Source organism: Eleutherodactylus coqui, chromosome 3 (assembly GCF_035609145.1).
Source record: "Eleutherodactylus coqui strain aEleCoq1 chromosome 3, aEleCoq1.hap1, whole genome shotgun sequence".
Taxonomy (NCBI): Eukaryota; Metazoa; Chordata; class Amphibia; order Anura; family Eleutherodactylidae; genus Eleutherodactylus; species Eleutherodactylus coqui.
Genome location: NC_089839.1, coordinates 155,146,551 through 155,170,362, shown reverse-complemented (window position 1 = coordinate 155,170,362; position 23,812 = coordinate 155,146,551). Strand labels below are relative to the sequence as shown.

At 46.6% G+C, this 23,812-nt stretch overlaps 1 protein-coding gene across 2 annotated transcripts in view; it reads right to left on the bottom strand.

Moving 5' to 3' along the window:
* The window catches only part of TRIOBP (TRIO and F-actin binding protein), a 35,798-nt gene extending 18,201 nt beyond the window's left edge, over window positions 1-17,597 (bottom strand). Inside the window, exons 1-6 of one of the 2 annotated variants that reach the window (XM_066596405.1) lie at window positions 17,458-17,597; window positions 9,904-9,984; window positions 8,267-8,335; window positions 3,831-3,920; window positions 3,030-3,139; window positions 1,148-1,568 (exon numbers count right to left, since the gene is read on the bottom strand). In XM_066596405.1, the coding sequence (XP_066452502.1) occupies window positions 1,148-1,568; window positions 3,030-3,139; window positions 3,831-3,920; window positions 8,267-8,335; window positions 9,904-9,984; window positions 17,458-17,463 (777 nt within the window). In that variant the 5' untranslated portion in view covers window positions 17,464-17,597. The remainder of the gene's footprint in view (window positions 1-1,147; window positions 1,569-3,029; window positions 3,140-3,830; window positions 3,921-8,266; window positions 8,336-9,903; window positions 9,985-17,457) is intronic. The other variant, XM_066596406.1, reaches the window with a different exon arrangement.
* Window positions 17,598-23,812: the final 6,215 nt, after the last annotated feature.

Sequence of the window (23,812 nt, the reverse complement as noted above, 5' to 3'; positions counted from 1 at the left end):
TGGTGAGACTACCCATGTTAGCTTGAGGTCCATCATCTAGAGCTCCAACATAGGTCGGACTCACATGGCCGTAAGCCTAAAACACTGCGGGTGTCCTGCAGCGTTTTGCAGCTGTAGAGCCGGCCATGACCCTGTGTACTGCCATGTACAGTGGCCAAATTGTATTGTGCATGACTGCATACTCACGCACGCTGTAACGCACAGCATACCTGTTTTTTTTTTGTTGTTTATATTTCCCGTGCCGTCACTTAGCGATGACTCCCTTTACCTGCCGCCCATACGCAATGCATTTGCATAGGGGCGTGTGTATATACACACCAATAGAGAACAATGTGCTCTATCTTGCATATATACGCTACAAAATAGAATATGCTGCATTCTGTTCTGCGCTCACGTACTTCCCAATTCTGACACAATAATGTGAGCGGAAATGCGCAAAGCAATGTAATTGATTGCCTGCATGTTACTGTGTCTCACGTGGGCGTACAGAGCCTGCATAATACACAGTAAACATACGGTCGTGTGAGCCTGGCCATACATATTGTCATGGACCAAGGCCACAGGGAAGTTGTGCCAGTTTACATATATTCTATACAGGAGTTATTGACGTAGTTTACTCTCCATGATACATACTAGTAGGACTATACAAGCCCCATATACCCATCTGTACAGACACCTCAGGCAGTCCTATAGGAAATGCAGACAAAAAGAATACACACATTGCACAATGGAATAACAGCAACCAACTGACTGGAGACAAAGCTACTAGTAGGTCGGGTATACAGAATATTCTTTACAGATGGGTTGTGACTTGGGGATAGGGAAAATATGTGAACAGTTTTAGGTTCAGAACACTATGCCAGATGTGTCACATGATGGACACCAATGGTGACCACATACCCCCTGACTTATAATGGGGTCTTCCATGGTATCTGTTGATTTGACAGGAACAGTAGCACTGCATGCTGCACTATTCTTTTCATCAAATATGGTGGAATCTGTGACAGACACCCCTGACGAAGGCTCCAACGCAGAGATGAGCACAGCCTTAACTAAAGTAGTCGCCTCCCTTGTGTCACATGATGCATTCTCATTGTGTTGCTGAATACAACTTGCAAAGTACCAAAAATGTATAAAATGTATTAACCTGTTTCTCAAGTGCTGCTGTGTTTTCTCCACCAGTTTTGCTTCTACTTCCTCCAAGCAAACACGTAAGAGGCGACTGTTTCGTCTCTCGCAAGGGTAGCCTTTCCAGTTCTTTCCACTTGGCCTCAATGTCTTCACTGAGACGTTGTTTCTGCTCCTCTGTGAGTGGTGTCTGTGCGATACGACGTGAAGAAGAGTCTCCTCCAGGGGGAGCTTCAAACCAGCGTCTACGCTCCTCTGATCTCTGATCTCGCTCCTCGCCTGGGGAAAGCGGAGACAACTCCACATAATCAAATGAGCCTTGTCGAGATCCAGCCAGCTCAACTTTTCTTGTTCTGACTTCTGAAGTAAGTCGGAGTTCATCTGGCCTCTGATTCTGCCGCGTGGGAACAAATGTATTCTCCTTATTGCTCTCCGAAAGCCTGAAAAGGGAGAATACACAAATGGGAGATGACAGTACCCATCAACAGGCATCCATATAATGCTGTCAGAGCAAGAGCCACTATTCACATCAACGCTCTTTAATAGCAAATAGAGAACGTCTCTATATGTCATAATAGAAAAAAAGGATGTCCAGAAACAATTAGTAGGCATGTTCCCCACTCAGGAATATTTACCCCAACTAGCAGACAAGTGTAGGTGCCGGTAGAAACAAATCAGGTTCCTACGTTAATTTTCCAAAGTAGTTTTAAACAATCTCCCCCAATGTGTTACATATGGTGGTCTTTAAATTGGTGCTTTGCAGGGGTGTGAGGCTTTATTCTCAACCAAAGATCGAGCTGGATGACTAATGAAATTTAATTCGCCATTTTTCCGAAAAGCGACTCTTAGGCCGGGCTCACACGAGCGTATGATTACCGTGTATTACACACAATAATTCGCAGGCAACACATTGCCATATGCAGTTCTGATCACATCTGCAAGTAAGAATTATGTAAGATGCAAGCGCAAAAAAGAACACAGGTTCTATTTTGTGGCGTATTGCACGCCAGAGAGCTCACTGTTCTCTATGGGCATGTAATCATGTGTATACATTGTTGCAAAGTGACAGAACAGGAAATATAAACAAGACAAGAAAAAAAAAAAAAAACACAGGTGGACTACAGATGGCAGTGTGCATGAGATACACTGCCATTCACAGTACAATTCTGATGCCATATGTGGCAATAGGCCGGCTCACTGTTGGCTCCACAGCGGTAAGTTGACCAGTATACTGGACACGGAGGAGCTGACAGGCAGTGCGGAAATCAAGCTTAAAGCCAATTGGCCAATCACCAATTCCTGCACTGTCTGCTGGTTCATCACGTCCAGGACAGAACAGCACCGCCGAGGAGAAAACGGTTGTGCGGACAAGGACCAGGAAGAAGAGGGTTGTGATGACTGATGGGGCAGAGGACAGTAGATGTGGATGGGATGGGTGTATATGTAGGCGACTATGACTAGTGGGCGAGAGGACAGGATCCGCAGGTTGTGATAAGGGAATGAAGGACAGTATGTGGCAGAGAAACAAAGCTCCGACCGCTATGAAGATATATTAAGAAGTTAGCACAGGAAGAGAATTCTGAATCTACTTTGATTAAAAACAAAATATTAGCATTCAAGGGTGGACATTCACTTTAGGTTCAATGGGTTCATCTTTGTAACAAGTTCTCCATAAACCACTTTTAGCTTTATACAGTTGCTGACTAGAAGGCCAACTAGGTAGCATCTGCAGGAAATGAGATGTGCTCTAGTACATAAGCAGGACCCAATGCTCACTCTGCCGCATAAGAGGCTATCTATAATGTAAACGGCGCATAATTGGGGTCTAGATATAGTTTTTATTATATCAGGCCCAGAAAGCGTTTAATACCAAAAGAACAATTAAGGCAATGCAGGCTTACTTGGTCACATCAGGGATAGAAACGGGGTGGACATTTTTTCTCAATGCTTCAATCCAGTTTCTCCTTATACCAGATGTCATGGCGGAAAGTGTGAATACTCCTTCACTCGTCTGGGTGGAGAAGGAGAAATTTCCAGTTTTTTTAAATATGTTAAAGAAAATGTGGAAATCAAATCTATTTGAGAAACAGCAAGACATTGACTTGTATATGTTCAGGAACACGCTGGTCAAGACAGAAAATCTGCTTAAAGTATAGAGAGAGAGAGAATGAGAAAATCTGATTTTTTTAAAAACACAGAAAAACTTTTGCTAGTGGCTCAAGAGATGTCGCATTACTGCCAGTTATCAGCACAAGTGACAGGCAGTTGCAGGAATGAACACTGTATGAAATGCATTTCAGTTTTGGGCTTTTTTATATGACTGGACTGCATGTCAGCGTGCTGTCCGTGTGTCCAACAGAAAGCACACAAACCCCCCCACACACAGGTCCTATTCTGGTCCAATTTGTGGACAAGACGAGCCTATGCATAGTGAACAGATCCGTGAACTATGGACGGCACACAAAGTTTCTCGTAGTACAAAGATTAACACCTTGTGATGCAGCAGGACAAAAAAGTCATATAGAGCCTTGACAACAAAGGGAATGCAGCCTTATAGGAGGTCACCCTGAAGGGATTAGTAATGGTAATGTCACCAAAACCATTTACTGTCGTCATCCTTTTTTCTCAACAAAAACCTGTATGAAATACCACGACAGAATATGAAAAACTAATTCTTGCAGATCATCAAATACTAAACTCACATGAATCTGGAAGCCATAATTCCGCTGTACAGCAAACTCCGGCACATCGGTACAGGTTCGAAGATCAATCTCTCCATTTAGTTCATCTGCCTAAGGAGAAGAGAGAAATATGGTAATGCCTACACATGCCCCTATATAGGGCTAGAAGACTGTTGGAAGCACTAAGGGCTGCTGTCCGCGAGCAAATTGTCACTGCATTCCCCGCGGCGATAATCTGGCCACGGGTAACGCAGCAAACGCTTTCCATAGCGTTGCTATAGAAAGCGCAGCCCCTCTGTCCACGAGCAGAGAATCATTGTGACTCTCCACTCGCAGCCGGAAATTCGCAGCATGCTGCAAATTGCCGTGATTCTCCGTGGTGAGCCTATCTGTCAGATAGGCTCACTGCGGAGATCGTCTGCCAGCTCCTGCTCCTGGGCGGCAGCTCCCACAGTGGAGATTCGCCGCGGGATTTCGCAACACTCGTGGACAGGCAGCCTAAACTGTACAACTCAAAATCCTTTCAAAAGATACATGCCACAGTAACAGCGGATCCATCTCATACACACAACTCCCAGACCTAATCATGAATACCTCAGTGTGGTCTCATTCACATTTGGCGTTGGTGCTCCACAAACCTGCTAGACCTGAACAGGTAAAACAGATTACGAAACACATAAAACTTCTACATGCACAGCACATTTTGAGGGGAACACTGCCCTATGGGATAAGGGAAAATGTGTTGCATTTAAATGGCACCCTGCACTCCTGTTGGCAGGATTGGCCTGTTACACTGACAGCCCCATCCTGTAGTGTGATGGGAGTGACATCAGCAACCTGAATGCAGCGGTGTTCCAGAATTGCTGTGATGTCAGTAACTGGGATTCCCTGTGCAGATGGGGCTTGGAGGTAAGCAGAGATGTGCTGTGCCTCCTCTCTGCATGTCTGTGGTCACAGATTACAGGCAACAGTTATCTAACAGGCAGTTACTACTATATTTCAGGGTGTTTAAAATTGCAAAACAATGTATTAACCCATAAAAGGTTTATTTCCAAAATGCTCTGTTCTCCAGATATTGATTCCTCTGTCCTCTGGTTGTTTACTGCTCATTGCCAGAGAAACAGACCACCTCTTCTATAGAAAGAAACTAGTAATTATTAGGACATTATAGTACCAGAGTTTCTGGTGGCACACCACACACACAGTAGCTTTATTACCACACAAGACAAACACAGCTCGACCACAGCAGTGACATCACCACAGGTCCTTCAGCCCACCAGATCTCTGTGGTGGAGGTAGGTCAGTGTGTTCTGTCAGGGCCGCCGAGTTGTGTCTTCTGAGATAATAATGGCTTAGTTGTATTTTCATTGTTATTTTTGCCCTCCCCTTCCAAGAGCCAAAACTGTGTTGTTCTTCTGTCGGTCAGACTCTGTGTTTTATATATGTTGTAGGACCTTTGATGGCGTCACCAGGGGGCGGAGCGATGACGTTACCAGGGGTGGAGCATGAGAAGCACTCACACACAAACATACAGACAAGTGGTCGTTAGTAGTTAGATAGTTGAGCACAACAGTAGCTGGGGGCCAGAGTCGATAGCTAGTTCGCATGCACAGAGATCCCGGCCAGCAAATTTAGTTGAAAGAAGTGCAGAAGCACGAGTGTCCTCTCCCCCTGTGCAAACAGGTAAACACCTTTACCAGATTACTGGCGAAGCCGGGTATATCAGCTAGTGTATAATATATCTGTTAGCACTGCCAGTGATTAACAATTAAAGGGGTCTTCCCCCAGGGCCGAAACACACCCAGGGAGTTCTCCATGGGAAACCGTGAAGACAAAATGAGGCCGCCAGACACTATTTTTCCCGATAGAACTCACTACAGGTAAAAACATACCTGAGGATCCACCAAGGGGAAGCAGGACAGATAAAATCTTGATCTAGGCCAAAGTTGCAGCATTGTCTTCGCCTCCACAAATTTTTGTTGCTTCTGCTGCACTTTCATAGAGAAGTCTGAGAATATCTACACTTCCTGCCTTCCGAACTTCAAAACAAGTCAGCCTACAATGGTGTTCCAGGGTCTTACTTCTGTCTCTATAGTTCAATAGCTTAGCAATGAAAGGTATGCAAAGGGGGCTCCAGGAGACGGGACTTGAGCTGTAGTACCATGAGCAGGTTCAACACATAGGAGTGGTGAAAAAGAGTCTGAGCCATAAGTCTCATGAAGAAGTGATTCCAAGAAGTTGAAACCAAAATTGCACCTACGGAGGCAATTTTCTTCTGTCATCTATCTTCTTCTGCAGGGCTGGAGCCTAGGGCCTGCACCCAAACTATTAGTGGTGAAGTGGCACCCGGGTCTCTACCGCAGTGGTACTTTCCCGCAGAGCTTGACTATTTGCAAACATTAAGCTTAAGTCTGACTGTAGGTTGTCAATCTTTTTTGTAAGAATGGAGCGACACTCCACTAATAGCTTTAATAGCATCCCTGATAGTCGAGCTGGTCTCAGGAGGTGTAGATGGCGCAGTATCTTCAGGGAGGAAACCCAGAGGGTCATTAGATACAGTGGACCGAGAGCCCATCATAATCTTAGGCCCAATGGCACCCGCGCGTGAGGTCCGCAAATCAAGCCGAACATAGGGAAGCATTGGACATCCGCACTTCACTTAACGACTGCAGCTATGTTTTTGTTTTTATTTGATTTGCGGATGCCACGTGCGGATTTAAAAATCGCAGCATGCTCTTTTTTACCATGATCCGCTCTATTCATCTCTATGGGAGTTTAAAATTCGAGCACATGCACAAATACATTTGCAGATTCACTACGTATTTGAAGGTTGAAATCAATTAGGGAGGTGGGGAAAAGGCTGGGAGGTGGGGTTGTGGACTTTCTCTGTGCGGATGATCCGTAGTGCATGCTCGTACATCCACGTGGGGGGTGGGGGGCAGGGGCACCGCAATCTGCAATCTTCCGCAAGCAATAAAAAAAAAAAAAGAAAAAATTTAATGATGACTCGCAGTACATGTGGAAATCTGCATGTAAAATCTGCACGTGCCGTGGAGATGAGGCTTTAGGCCCAATGTCCACAATACGCATGGATTCTGAGTGAGAAGTCCTGCACAGAATCCATGTGTGCCCGCAGCCATGGGCATAGCACGGCGGATGTGGAAGCCGTCCGCATAGGTTCCGCAAATCAAATCCGTCCGTTGACATTAGGCCTTAGTTTATTGGTAAGTCTGGTCTGCTTATTTGAAGCCATCAGGAGCAGAGGAAAAGAGATGAACAGCAACAAGCTGGAGCTTATATAATATCACAGGGGAGTTCACAAAGAAAACGTGATAATTTACACATCACTGGGAGGGTCTCATGAAGCCATGGAGTGTATAAAAAAAAAAAATCCTCACATGCAAAAAGCCGCATCAAGCAGGCAGTTTACTCCACTGTGATCATGGTCAATCAAATACGAGGGTAGTTATTGGGGGGCCGTTAGTACAAGTTGTTCAATACGTGGCAGCAGAGGTCTGTCTGCTGAAATTAACTGGGGCTTTGGAAAAAAAAAAAAGAAAGAAAAATTGAGGCTCTAGTCCCCTCAGTTGTGATGTGCCCCAGAAACATAGTAAATAGGCATGTAGGGCATAAAAAGCACAAGGGAAAATAACGCGGAAGACACTAATAACAGGGTCCCGAAAAAAATTAGGGCTGAGCCCTTTCTCACAAAGATGGATGTTTTAACAATCTCTCTAGGTCCCAGGAGCAGCAGTATGAACTTCAGACACCAGAAGACAATAGCACTGGTCCCAAGGATAAAAAGGAGGAGGTTAACAAGGGGTCAAACAAGACCAGCTAACACAGAGGAGCTGCGCCACTAACACTAGGGCTCCTGCAGAGAGCATGACATCCAGCAGCAGTCACAGCTAATCCTCCTACTAGGGAGGTGTGTTCCTGCACGTGTAGGCAGCTGCTGGGATATACCCACGCTGCTATGGGCATCCTAAGCAGGGCTCAATATGGTGGATGCACTCACAGCACATGGTGGAGCCCCAGCATGCCAGTGGATGGCACCACCAAGACTCCAAATCTTTTTCCCAGCTTTGAGATCTTCCTCTCTAGGCTCTTGTAAGTATGTGCAGCACCCCCCCCCCCCCCCCCCCCAACACCTGAGGCTGGCCAGGCAGCAGGTAAAGGAGAGGCGGGAGCTCAGTGCGCAACCTGGCCTCAGACACCCATTCAGCAAGCAGTCTCCAAGTTCTCCATAGGGACCCCAGTATCAGACACAGGGACAAGCAGTACAGGATCAGGGACTTCTTAGGGGCACAAGTAATAGCCGGATGGCAATAGGATTGTGTAGCTCTAGCAGGAGCTCTGCTGCAGCATGTCTGCTCTTGGTGATGGCGGGTTCAGGCCCATGTAGTTAAATATTTACACGTTACATAAAACAATGTAAAGAGAAGGCAGCTCCTCACCTCTTCAGCGTTGGAGTCTCTGTAATACCGGAGGCTGGAATCTGTCAGAACAAACCAATGCTTCTTCCACTAGGAGAGAGGGAGAAATACATTTACAGCATATGGTGCTACATCCTCAGTATGAGGTCATGCAGTCCACACTTTACACATCTGTGCATAACATCGCAGCCCATCACCAATCCCCTCTATATACAAGCTATGCATGTCCAGTGACAACGCGGCCAGGAAACTTAAAATGGACCGACAGGCTATTATGATGTCTGTTTAACAGACACGCTACTGAAAAGTTCATAATGTATAATGTTTAACCCTTCACTGTATTTTTTGTATCATATATGATACAATACATTTCCATATATTTCTTAAGGGAATGGTTTTGCCTGTCTAGTGCATGGTGTAACAGATATGAGACACTCCATAGTATTACTATGTAGTTCTCAGTGTAGCCACTAATTGGTCAGTTGCAGATTATATAGCGCATAATTTGTGTCATGTTTTTGAAATTCAGGCAGTGAAGGGTTAAATGATGCCATATACAAAGGCTTCCATGTTAGAAATATACCTACAATTCATTTTACAGAGCAGCGATATTAATTCTATGGCTCTGTACATATGAAAAATGGGCTAAAAGATTGTGAACACCTTTGGGGGAAAGTTGTTATTTTTCACTTAAAGGGGTTGTCCCGAGGCAAAACATCAAAATTTTAAATTAGCCCATTCCCCCTGTCACCCCCCCCCCCCCCGGCATAAAATAGCATTTTAAAGCGGTTTTTAAACCGCTTGCTACGCACCGATGTGATGAAAGATGAACTTATAAAATTCTTCTCCCAAGATGGCCGCCGGTCCTTTCCCAGGGATGCACTGCGGTTTTCTCCCATGGTGCACCGCGGGTCTTCTCCCATGGTGCACCATGGGCTCTGTGCGTTCCATTGCTGATTCCAGCCTCCTGATTGGCTGGAATCGGCACACGTGACGGGGCGGAGCTACGTGATGACGCGTAGAAGGGGCGGAGCCAGAACGCCACTCGTGCCCAGAGCGACCAGAAGGGTGAAGACCCTTCTGCGCAAGCACGTCTAATCGGGCGATTAGACGCTGAAATTAGATGGAGCCATGGAGACGGGGACGCCAGCGCAGGGAAGGTGAGTATATAACTTCTGTATGGCTCATATTTAATGCACAACGTATATTACGAAGTGCATTAATATGGCCATACAGAAGTGTATAACCCCACTTGCTTTCGTGAGACAACCCCTTTAATGCATGGACTTTGGACTGACAATCATTTTTACAATAGGGTCTAATTTGTTTTTGTTTTCTGTAGTTTCTATATATATATCATTCTACAAACAAGAAGTGAGAGACTTAATTTTTAATCAAAACCATTAAAAATAAATAAATAAATAGGATTGTCAGCTGAAAGTACACGCAGTTAAGTGAAACAATGTATGCAGAATAGCGTGGATCGTCCGTGCGGGTGACGATTGCGGATTCCGCAATTGAAATCCGGACATGCGAATTAGGCTTATATAGACAAACATGTACAATCAGCCACCTTAGATTGTGAACAAGGTATATAAACAAAACTACTGTTGACCAAATTCTAAAAGTTCCAACCCAAAGGTACATTGTAGACTTACCTCTCCATTAGCATCTAACAAGGACATCCAGCCCTTCTTGAAGTTCAGCAGGTCGGGCTGTTGGGAGAAAACACACATGGACTGCAACTGAACATTCAGTGGTACGTAAAGAGCAGAAAAGGCGAATACAAAAACTACAACGCACAGTAACGAGCGGCAGAGACCAACACATAACGGGACGCAACGACACAGCCATCAGCTACACAACAGCTGCCATACCTCTAGGTCTAAGCTGGCACCTCTCTCGGAGGATGCAGGAGACGGATTACTGGGCAACATGGGCACGTCTCACCACCTTGTGTCTTAATTAAATTTCCCGCTTAGTTGTCCTTCTTGGAATGCAATTCTTCTATCATGGCAGCAGCAGGTCACAAGACTTAAGCTGTGTACTACAAGAAATCTGGCACTTCCTCGAGGACGGGTCTCCTCATCTCCGGCCGCCTCTTGTGATGACCATATGTAATGAAGTGCTGCGGTTCTATCTATACATCGAGCCGACTAGTCTCTTACGTTTTCTACGAGAGTCTTATCTGACATTTGGTCGAGTCCCTCTCTCCAACCCTTTCCTTCTCCAGTTACAGAGCTGTTGTCTGTATAAGAAGGGACACTAGTGCCACCCTCCTCTTGGCCACCGTCCCGTTGGTTCGAGGGCAAAGGGGGGCAGAGAGACATCTGAAGGATATAGCAGATTCTGTTTCACCCTGTGAATACCACATGAGAGACCGGCGTAAAGTGAGACTGCCCCATAGAGCGCATAAGGATTTCAGACACCTAATACCTCGCCGGGACACAGGAGACACTGAATGAGGAGATAGCAAAAAAGACAAGATGTCAGCATGCAGCTGGTTAATACGTTATATACTACAGGGATCACGTATCAATGGGGAGGACTGCATGGCAACACTTTTGTAGAACATGTTTGGGAAGTCTAATGTAGAAAAGGAAAAAAGTGTTACATAGCGATGCGGTGGAAACAGTACATTAGTGGGTGTAACGAGTTGTCCCACGTTCTACAAAGTGACACTACTCCAGGCACAACAATCTCAGGACCGGGTTAATAAAACCATTTAGGATATTCATCTATACGAGCAATGTGCCAACTACACAACCGGATAGAGCAAAGTCGCTAACATCCACCTTGTGCCGGATACACGCGAGTCGCAGAGAAACATCTGCAGAGAGAAGGAGAGAAAGAAGAGTAAAGGGAGCCACACAGACAATGGAAGCCACAAGGGGGGACGGCGCACACAGAAGTGGGGTGGGCGAACGTTGTAAACAGCAGATGACAATCATGGATGACCGACGGTCTGTATAATTGTTGTGAGCATCGTACTCCACAACGTGAGCAGTAATGTGGAGCACTCACTGTAGTGATCAGTAGCGATGTCCTACTACTGGTGCCGAAAGCCCTTTTATACTGGTTGGTCACCGAGCAAAGGCTCGGCAGAACAGTCACACAATCACTGCCCACCGCTGCGGACAGCAATGACAATGTATAAGGAAGCAATCGTTTGTCCCCCAATGCCGTCTAAATCAGCCTATGTTACGGCCAATTACGGTCTCACCGAATGGCATCTGGCTCTGCTCCAGCCACATGCTGGGACCGTAAACCCATAACGATGAGGGGTATACATGCATGCCCTTCATCTGCTGGGTTTGTATGGCACAAGCCCAGGAGCCAAGCCCGATACATAAACAGCGTGTGTTGGCCGTCTAACAGCCAGCACCCACAAAAGCCACGATCACAGCTGTTAACCATTTAGTTGCTGCCATCAAGTCTGACAGCAGCTTGTAAATCACCTGACTGAGGGAATCAAGCTTCTTCTGTGTCTCAAACACCCCCACCCAAAGTGATCAAAGAGTACTGTTCGGGTTTCATCGCAACCCAGGCCCTTGCCAAGACCCTCAGGGCTACCATGTAGTGCCAGCCCCACTGAAAGCAATGGGAAAATTCTGCGATCCTGAGCCGAGTCTGTAACAGCCACGCCAGAGGATACCTTCATCTCCAAAGTGATGTGTGACGGTTTATACCTAAAAACACCTCGTATCACTGGGGCTTTTACATGGATGGAGAGGGCAATATCGGGCCATGATCCATCGTCCGATACAGCCCTCGCCCTGTGAAACTAGCCTTAAGGCTACATTCACACAGGCAAGCGCGATATCAGCCGGTGAAAACGGACTAAATATCACACTTGCCAATACGAGTTTTATCTGCGCGTGCAAGACGTTTTTCATGTAAAAACAACCAGCATCACTTTGGAGAAATGGCAATCCTCCAGTGCTTGTATCCTGCGCGTCGGAGGATTGGCAAATGTTTCCCATTGATTTCAATAAGAGACATCACACCGCACTCCATGCAATATGTTTGCTATCCCACTGAAAACAATAGGCGATACGTTCTGAGAGAACACAATAAGGTTAGGGCGTACAGTGATTTTGTACCTCTTAACATCCATTCAAGAGAGGAGGTGATATTTGCGCGAGATTTGGGCGTCTCGCAACACACAAAATTGTCACAAGATTCGCACTTATCTGAATGAAGCCTTTGGGTGGTCTCACACCTGTGTTGGGGATTTCGCTTTCCTGCTTAGTCCTGAGGTCAGAAAAGGGGAAATCCCCACGGCCAAACTGCTCCGTCTCCGGATGGAACCAAACAGCGCCGGATGGACCCTATTAACTATAATGGGGTCCATCCACTTTCCGCCCACCCTTTGGGCAGAAGAAAAAGCGCTTCATGCAGCAGTTTTTCTTCCAGTATTTGTGATGGAACCAGCCTCATCTAGGCCACTGCAGCTCTTATTATACTAGTGCTCCATATTCTATATGACAATACTCTGACTAACCACACCGACTGATCACAGCTGATATATGCTGACTGTACTACACGACATACAATAACGTGATGCCAACACAACCTATACCACCAGCCCACTCTCTCCAACCGCCAATAACCCACAGCGACGGCTGGAGAGAGAAATGGCACTGTAAAGCCCACAAACATCCACTGCTCTGCACTGACTGACCAATTACAGAGGTCGCTGTGGCTGGACCTTTGTGATTGGCCCCCCAAGAGCAAGTAGTGATCGCCACCGTGGCGACAGTTTACATCCTGTTACAATGAGTACCATGTGCCCATGATGTAAACTTATGTCCTGAGGCATTAGGAGGTTAAGGAATTGCTGTATGAGATTTCTGCATTTAAAAAAAAATCTTTTTAGCTCGTTTAGCAACCAGAAAAGAAGAAAGTTGAGACTAAAATGTTAAAATTGAAAAGAGAATACAAAAAAAAAAAAAAAAAATTTTCAGGCAAAGCATCCAGCCGTGATGAAGGTCTCCCTAATGACTGTCATAGTGATTTGTTAACAAAAAAAGTTCATATTAGTGGGGGTCGAGGTGATGACACCCCAGCAATTGCTAGAGGAAAGTGCCATATGCCAAGTGCTGTCAGATCACAGAGAGTATATAGAGGGTCCATCTCTCCTCAAAATGGTGACTGGAGCCATAACAGCTAAGAAGCGCCTGTCCCCTCATTCTAGCAGTGAGTGGGGGTCTCAGCACCGGGACCCACACATGCCAGCAGCTCCTAAGAATGACAGGTTCATCATAATTACAATACGAGTTAGGGCTCACGTCCGTGCAACGCGGTGAAAACACGGCCATGGGCACGAGCCCTAAAGGTCTTCCCAATGATTATCGGTCCTGTGCTTTCACGCGGAGCAATAAATGTTCAGTGAATGGAGGCGGAGCAGCTGAAGATCGCTTACCACTGCCTGCATCCGTTCAGTCAACAGGCAGTCATTCCTGGATGAGCACCAGCCTGTTTACATGGTCAATCGTTGCTTGATTATTATGCCTGCAGACACTAAACAGCGAGCAATAAACGAGTAAATTATTAATCATCGCTCACTAACTGGCAGTGCCTTCACTGAACCATTATCGTTCCATGTAAAAGGGCCCTTACTTTACTGAAAGTTCAGCCAAGAATTTCACACGGGGCATCTGAGGTATCAACGACTGGGAAAACCGAGTACAGTTTTGCTGTTGTTTTTGATGTGGATTCATACAAACTGCATCACAAACCACAATAAAAAGTCATGCAGTGTTCAGTGCAGTGCCAAAGTAACCCGAAGGCTCATCCCCACGTATTACACATGCGAAAGAGCTATCTTGCAGAGAGCACCTAGAAGGTGAGTGAAGAGACTTATAAGGCCATGCACACTCCCCTGGGAAATATATGCAAATAAGGCTACTCGCGCACACGGCGTCGGTAAAACTCCAAGGTTTTGATCGCAGCTTTTTACCACGATTTTTATCTGCGTTTTTCAACGCAGGTTACTGCGTGCAACAGCGCTTTTTAATGCGCCCATGATGGGTGATGAGGAGTGTTAAAAAGCACCAAAAAGCGGAAAAATAGAGTGGGCAGCCCTCGAAAACTGCAGCATTAGAAAACTCCGCATTGGAGCGCAGGTCTGTGAGGTCTCATTGAAATCAATGGGAGCGTTGTACCGCCATTAGCACAGCATTCAAAACAGCAGTAAAAAGTGGATGTGTGAGTGGCCTAAGGAGGATGGAATACCTCTGCAGCGCCACCTATTGGATGGCAGCATTCCTGCAATTCAATGTCCCAACCATTGTTATAAAGACCTGTATAAAGGGTCAGTCATTGATTTGCAGATATGCTGACATCCAATAGGTGGCGCTGCAGAGGTATTGGTCTATCTTCCTTATTTGCTTACACATGCAATGCACGCCCGCGTACTACACAGTGAAAGGAGTCAATGAAAGTACATTGATTTCCATTGATCCATTGACATTAGCGTGTATACATTGCGTGTAAATACGTGCGTATTACACATGTTCAGCCCTATTGTTCTCTATGGGTTGTGTATTCACCGCTGCCCATATGTAATACATTGCATGCACAAAGTCGCCGAGACAAAAAAGGGGGAATTTAAAAAAAAAAAGACAAGTCAGATGGCCCATGACCGCATGCGTGAGATACACTGCACTGTCGCTGCCACACACGGCGATATCCGACTCCCATGGCGGTAAAACACTGCATGATCCCTGCAGCTTTTTACGCGTGCGCCCATGAGAGTTACTCGATTCCTTGGCTGTCCGGCAGAGAAGTGAAGGAACTGTGTGCTTTGTTAGCGGGTTGTGGCATTGCATTCCATCATGGGCACAAGATAGCGGAGTGCCAGTTGGGAACAGATCTGCCCTATGACAAGACCAAACGGCACCCAACAGACTTCTGGCATTGCTGCCCAGCGTCTCTGCCAGCAAAATAGCGCTATTTCTTCAGGATTTAGTGCCAAATCTGTGGCGGGGCTGCGAATGGAGCCTCCACCATAGATGCCTTAGCTGCTCACAAAACGCTAGATACCAGCGCTGTCCGTTATTAACCCGCAGACCGTTTCCGAGCAGTCCTTGATCAAACCGTGTACGGGGTGGTCTCATCACAGGCCATCCTTTCAGTGTCAGCTCCCGAGACCCCACATACAAAGCTGATTTTACCGAGGACGTAGCCATCACCTGCTCAGGACCCCGTCAGAGACGTCCACGTCCTCTAACAGAGTGCTGCCGCGTAGGGCTCATGTCCGCAGGCGTGTTTTCATCACGTATTACGCACGTGACACGCGGTGAATAGAGTCGATTAAAGTAAATGGACTTCCATGATCCGTTCACATTAATGTGCCAGCTCTCTGGCTTTAGCGCGGATTTCACATATAAATCGACCAAAAAAGTTAAGTTGTCATCAGCTTGCATGTCTGCGCAGAAATACGCAGTAAAAACGCAGCGTTTTTTTCAATACGGTCGTGTGAGGGACGCCTTCGGCTCGGTCAACATCAGTGTCGGAGCTTCCAACACAGGAACTCCTTGATGTAAAAGTGCAGCATGCTGTGCTACTTCATCCATGAAAAGGTCTCCCCGCGTGCCGGAAGCCTAGCAGACCCCATTATAGTAGATGGGGTCCGTTCAGCGCCATCCGGGACCAACACATACCGGATCTAGCTCTTCAGGCTCTTCCGCTTGGCTCCAAGGATGAAGGCGTTAATAGACGCCAATGGTGTCAGCGCGAACCAGCGCCAATCTCATGAATGCTGCAGCAACACAAGAGTAAACGTAACGCCGTGTTCACACTCACATCGCAGCGCTGGTTTCTGCGGGATCAGTTATATGACAGATACCACTGATGCCTGACGGACCCTTATAAGGCCGCACTCACATTTGCGCTGGGACCTCCGCTCAGAAGTTCCATCACAGATCGGGCACAAGATACCGGAAAAAAATAGCGCAGCAAGGAGCACTTTTTTCCCCCGGTAAAACGCCGGACAGTTGAGCGGAAATTGAATGCACTATAGTTAACGGGGTCCGTTGGGCGCTATTCAGTTCCGTCATAAGACGACCTATTCGGCCATGGGGTTTCCCCTTTCCTGCTCCGGAACCCCCGTCGCAACTGTGAAAGCAGCCAAAGGCCAGGCTCACAGAAACGTAGCCTCATTGTGTATTACATGCGCAATATACGCGGCGAATGGAGGCAATAAAAGTACACGGATTTATATTGATCAGTTCACACTATATATTCACTGTGTATAATGTGTAAAAGAGCGCAGCGCGTTCTATGTTATTGTGTATTACGCACTATAGAGCCTAAAGGCCCATTCACACGACCGCGATTTTGGCACATAATATGCACGGTTACATGATACGTGGTGAACAGAATGAATGAAGTAAATAGATTTTCATTCATCCCTCCACATTAGTGTGTAAACATGAGCGAGAAACAGATCGCAGCATGCTCTATCCCACCGCGTATCACGCAGCATTAGCACTGTACGCTTGTATGTTTAGCGTATGCAGCGCTGTCCGTACACAATACATTAGGGCGGCAAATTATATGCAACTCGCTATGTGGGAAATGAAAAAACAAGACAGTCACACTGCGCATGTCCGTGAGATATGCGTTCACTCACAGTAAACTCGCTGCCGTATGCGGTCTCTGCAGCTCACATAGACCGGTAAACCGCTGCAGCATTTATATGCAACGTCATTAAGCAGGAAATTTTTAAAACCACGAAGTCAGACTGCGCATGATGGCGTGCGTGAGATACGCCGTCATGCGCAGTACAATATCATTGACATACGTGGCTCACACAGCGGTAAAGCGCTGCATTATAACGCGTCACACTTTACCGCACGCTCATGTGGGAAGGCCTCAGCCAGTTCCATCAGGTAAAATATAGCGCCACGCTACATCTACTCGCCCAGGCAGAATTGGCGCACACGACCCAAGACCTGGACTCTGCCCTGCCTCCCAGGTGGGCCACCATTACTAGCAGGCTGAATGGTAACATTGCAGGTTAGCCAGGTGTTATCAGTTACACCTGGAGGGGCAGTAATGGCGGCTGGGGCACCAGGGTGTGAGCCTCCAGCCGCAGGTATAAGGGCAGCACACTAGGAAGGCACCAGGGACCCCCGCCTACAGCTGTACGCCCCCTCAGCCCCACCACTGCCGCCCGTCACCTAGGCGACGGCTGCCCGTCTCACCGTCATGTCTCCACCGCTCCCCGGAGCTCCTCCGACAGTCACAACTTCTCAACTTTTCTTCCTTCTCAGTTTCCTAGGATTTTTTTTACTTTTTTACAAACTTCCTGGGAGGGACAGGAAAACTACCCGAGAGGAAGGAGGAACCCGGCGGGAGGGGAGGGGAGGCGGCCAATGGGCGACACAAAGTCACAGAGGAAGTTTACGTGACAGTGCAGGAACCAGCAGCACACTGTACCGGAAGAGCACATGGCAGCTCTAGCACAGCCAATGTCACCGAGCAGAGGCTTGCTGGGAGCTGTAGTGTGCTAGCATAGGGGCATGCACTGCAATGACATGCAACATACTGGTAGAAGTCACCATCTCTGCTGCTAGTTCTGCAGTGCTGGTAGATGGCACGTTGTCCCTGTAGGTGACACCCGCAATCTGTGGATGGGGATTAATATACGGATGCGTTGGGATGTTTACTGTATTGGCGTTCTAAGGCCGGTCTCACGCGATCGTATGATCCACGGTAATACGCTGTTCGATCAAATACATTGCATTACACAATCCCGCTCACATTAGCAGGTCAGAATTGCGCAATGCGTTCAGAGAAAAGAAAACGCAGCATGTTCTATTTTACCGCGGATTCCGCAACCATAGAGCCCATTGTGCGCCATGGTCGCAGATATACCGTAGCCCATACGTAATCATATTGCATATGGGCTGCGGGTTCCTGCGTCATCGATAAGCAACGGCGCAGGAAATACAAACAAAAAGATACTGTACTGTGGATGAGTGCGCGGTCATATGTAATACAATTACGTGTCTACGCAGGATCACCGCTCGTGTGAGCCAGGCCTACGCTAAAATCAGGAGCGACTTCAAAGAAGTACAAGCGCAGATGTTTGGTGGACAGTGCGGTGGTCTTCACGAGCGTTTAGTTGTAAATTGGGTGAAATCGCACGTGTAAAGCGCATTAACTACAATCTGTTTATTCACGATGGAACGCGCAGCGACTCTTCAATTGTTGGGTGATTCTGTTCACAAAGCACACATTAATTCCTAAAGAAGAGGGAAAAAATGGCCTCACATTTGCGTGTAAATGTGATTTTTATGTGATTGCGATGCAATTTATTATCATAGGAACATGCGGTTTTCAGTACAGCGAGCAATACGGTTTTCTAAAACGCATCACAATCGCACGTAAAATTGCTGGTTTATGGATGATATTGCTCTGAGGTTCTCGCTCGGATGTCGCTTTCATCTGTGGAAATACAGACTTCTACGTTCTCTCTGTAGGTTCCATCCTGCAGTGTGAAAGTGGCTTAAATATGTAAAAACACAGCGTCTCCTACGCAGCATTTTACTGCGTGCAGAGCTGTGGTTTTAAGTGTGTTGGGGCACGTTTGCACAGATTTTTGTGCAGTAAAAACACAGAAAAGTAAGTTGATGATGTCATAGCGTATTTCTTCCCCTGCAGATAGCATAGCAACCTGCGTAAAAAAACACAATTAGGGCTCATGTGCACAGGTTTTTTTTCACCACACATTACGCATGCGATGCGCGGCCACTAGAGATGAGCGAGCGTACTCGCTAAGGCAAACTACTCGAGCGAGTAGTGACTTATGCGAGTACCTGCCCGCTTGTCTCTAAAGATTCGGCTGCCGGCAGGGAAGAGCGGTGAGTTGCGTGAGTGAGCGCGGGGGGGGGGGGGGGGGAGAGAGATTTTTCCTCCCCCACCGTTCCTCTCTGCTCTCCCCCGCCGCTCCCCGCCCCTCGCCGGCATCTCTTTAGAGACGAGCGGGCAGGTACTCACATAAGGCACTACTTGCTCGAGTAGTTTTCCTTAGCGAGTACGCTCGCTCATCACTAGCGGCCACGTGATATGTGGTGAATGGAGTCAATGAAAGTCAATGGAGTTTCTTTCATCCATGCACATGTGCGTGTAGATATGTATGAGAAATAGACCGCAGCATGCTTTATTACTCTGCATACCGCGCAGCGTAAGCCCTGTACACTTGTACAGGCAGTGTGTGATAAGCTGTCCATACACAATACATTGCTTATGGGCAGCGATTTCAAACGCAACCCCGCTATAAAACAAGAAAAAAAGAGTCACACTGCGTGCGTGAGATACCGGGCATGCGCAGTACACTCGTACCATACGCACTCTGCTGGTAAAACGTTGTGTAGACATGAGGCCTTATGTGTGTCATTGCTTATTTACTGTGGGGGTTTTTTACGCACCCCATTCATTTCACTTGGTGATTAAGTGTGAAATATGCGCTAAAATACAGAAAATAGGTCACGCTGCGTGTGATTTTTCGCACATAAAGATGCGGCGCAAAAGCGCTAGTGTGAGAGGCCCCATTGAATACATGTAATACGCAAGAGAAAAAAAAGTGTGTGTGAGCGTGACCTATGTGTGATTGTTCTCAGTGAGAGAAACCACGTAATCTTGTAGATGTGATACCTTTTAATGGCTAACAAAAATACATGATGTTATTGCAAGCTTTCGGGCATATCTCCGCCCCTTCGTCATGCACGCTGTGCGCCATCAATGACCTTCTGTCGTCCTATAAAATCAGTCACCCCAGTGCTCGGCCACTCAAACACGGGACCCTCAATCTCGTTATCAATGGGGGACCTAGTGGTCAGACCCCACTGATCTCACCGTTATCCCCATCTGGTGGATAGAATATAAATTTCAATCTTGGGATCACCCCTGCAAGGACAAGGTGATTTGTATTTTAATTATATTTTTCATCTCTGCATTCTGAAATCCATAACTTTCTGATCTCTTCAACAACACAGCCATATGAGAGCTTGTTTTTTCTAAGACTAGTTATGTTTTTTTATGGCCCCATTTGACATCCGTTGTCCAGATCCAAATCTGCGGGCTGCGCCACTAGTCTCCTTTGAAGCTACTAGTGCAATTCTGGTAGTTGGTCGTTTAATGACTCTTCCGTCATTGCACATTCCACCACCTTGCTCAGGCAGCAGTTTAGTGATTGTTGGGTTTTTACGCACTTTGCATTTCTAATTTTCGTGAACTTTCTAATTATTTCGTGCCTGTAAACTTGAATGACCCTTTGGTCTCTGCTAACTGATTGGACCAATAGGAGTCCGTTACTGGAGTGACGTAATGCAACCCATCAGTGAAATATGGTCAGCACCCATCTGGTGCTGACAGGTGGACGAGGTCAGGAGAGCTGAGAGGAGGAGAAACACAGAACACGGGGCTCATTATTGCACTAATAATCACATAGTGTTGTATTTCCTGCCATATCACACCCTGACAGGAATATTGCCGGAATACGGTAGGTACAGTATTAGTCATCACTGGCCAATGGCTGGGATTACAGCATACAGCAAATTACAGTATGTGTATGCACACTGAAAAGTGTAATTATAAAACACTTATAACATGATAACCACTCTCTCTTTTATATATATATATATATATATATATATATATATATATATATACATATACACACACACACACACACACACTGAACGATCACTGCCTTAGGAACAACTGACGCATGACGTCTTGTGAGCGGTAGCGCGGTATCACGTGATGGGTGCCTCATGATCTGCTCTTAGATAATGTGCTGACCCTTCCTCTTTACAGCAGAAGGTGACATTTGCCAATCATGGGTAAATTTGATAACTTGTGTGTTTTTGATTGTGGAAAGATTTTTAGTGCGAGTATTTCTGAAACTGTCGCACTTATTGGCTGTTCTCGAACTGCGGTATGTAAAAGAGTTTACCCTGACTGGTTGAACCGTGGACAGACATCCGAGAGAAGATCACACAACGGCAGGCCATATGTGGTTGATCCTAGAGGTGAGCGTCGGGTGACATGTCTGGTATCTCAGCAATGACGTGCCACAGTGGACCAACTGACACAGCAATACAACAGTGCTTAAATGAATAACCACAATGACCATGCGAAATTCCTTGCATCAACAGGGGTTTAACGGGCAAAGACTGATGACCCTACATTATCCTCTCACATAGGCCCATGAAAGACATCAATGACCTTGAACACATTGCAGAAGGTCGTCTGGAGTGACAAGTCCTGTTTCCTGCTGAACCATATGGGTGGCTCGGTCATTATCTAGCATAAACAGCATGAAGCAATTCCTCATGGGTGTACCATTGGTGTTCAACAGGCCAGTGGTGGTGATGTCATTGTCTGGGGACTGCTTTCCTGGCATAGGACCATTGCTTATCATACCACAGTCCTTGTATAGTGAATGCTACAGGGAGCTGTTAGCTGATCATCTGCACCCATATCTTCTGGAAGTCTTCCTCGACCACAGTACCATCTTTCAGTAGGACAATGCTCCGTGTCATCGAGCTCAGATCACTAGGGCGTGGTTGGAGGAACATGGCAATGAATTCTCCACACTGCCCAAACTCACTGTAACCCCAATGAACATGTTTTGGATATGCTGGGAAGGGTCGTGAGGTCTGCTCCCATTTATCCACAAAATGCACACCAACTGATAGAGCTGCTGCAGCTGGTCAAGTGGAGTATGGTTCAATAACTTTTATTAGAAATGAGCAGAACCAGCAAAACATTGTCGAGTTGAGTATGGAGAGTGTTTGCCACCTTCTGAAATCTGTTCCCCAATATCTGAAAACTATGATCGTCCAAAAATGTGGACCAACCCATTATTGAGTAGGTGTTCCTAATGCAGTGATTGTTAAGTGTACAAATGTCATATTCATGCCCAGTATGCCCAAGCTCAAATTGTCCCAATGGCCACAATTTGAGCACATTCTAGCATCTGCATTACTACAACCCCTACTTGGTATTAGAGTTCCCGCACAGCTGGTAAACCTCTGTCCTCTAAATAAATAGTGTCATACAGTACATTAGGGGTGTAGCTAGGGTGGGCTAGCGGGGATGTGCCCCAGACGCAGTAAGAGAGGACAACAGCCGGACTGCACAGTTTGTTACTAACGCAGCAGCCATAATTGTAGCTGGGCTTCTCGCTACACCATACGGGAGCAGCTGTGGCCGCTCCCTGTCCTACTGACTGCAATCCCTGCTAGCCATTGCTGACCATTGCAATCCCAATGCTGACCATTGTCCATGAGTATATCAATCCCACACTCTCCACCTCACCATACCGTGCACATTTCTAGCCCCTTTACCATCTGTATCATCCCATTATTTGTAGTATGTAAGCTCGTTGGAGCAGGACCCTCACACCTACTGTCTCCATCAATTGATTACTACTGGAGATGAGCGAGCACGCTCGGTTAAGGCGGATACTCGAACGAGCATCGCTCTTCTCGAGTAACTGCATACTTGTCCGAGAAAATGGGGGGGGGGCTGGGGCAGAGTGAGAGAGATCTCATTCGAGTATCTGCCTTAACCGAGCGTGCTCGCTCATCTCTAATTACTACATGTAACAGTGGTTTTTGTATCTTTGTTTTTTGTATCTGTTCTCCCCTGTTATTATTCAGCCAGTCAGACAATATTTTGTGTATAATGAAGTGGACAAGCAGTCTGCTCATTGGCTGAAATTGACTTTGTTTTCTTTTACATGAGAAGGTACTTCAATAATGTTGCAGGATGGTGGAAATACAGAGAACGAGCCAGCAGTACTTCTAAGGAAATTCCTGTGATGGTGGGGAGTCTGCTGCATGGTAAGGTAAACCTCATGCTGCAGCTGACAGTGGTTGGGAAGAGGGGTGTTAAAGTTGCAAACAAGGATTTACACTTCTCTTAGCACACATGTCTGAGTGTAGGGTCAGATCTAACACACTGTCAAACTACTAACGATCACTTGTCTATATGTATGTGTGTGAGTGCTTCTCATGCTCTACCCCTGAAAATGTCATTGCTCCGCCCCCTGGTGGCGCCATCGAAGGTCCTACAACATATATAAAACATAGAGCCTGACCGACAGAAGAACAACACATTTTTGTCCTCCCCTTCCAGGAGCCCTAACTAACAAAATGAAAAAACAACTAAGCTGTTATTATCTCAGAAGACACAACTCAGCAGTCCTGACAGAACACACTAACCTACCACCACCACAGAAATCCAATGGACTGAAGGACCTGTGGTGATGTCACTGCTGTGGGAGGAGCCAAGCTGTGTGTGATGTGTGGGGATCATATTGCATGTAACATGTAGCAGAGCTGTGTGGCGCATTGCGCCACCAGAAACACTGGTACTATAATTTCCTACACAACTCAGCAGTCCTGACAGAACACACTGACCTACCTCCACCACAGAGATCCAGTGGGCTAAAAAACCTGTTGGATGTCACTGCTGTGGGAGGAGCCAAGCTGTGTTTGTCATGTGTGGGAATCAAGCTGCTGTGTGTGTGATGTGCCACCAGAA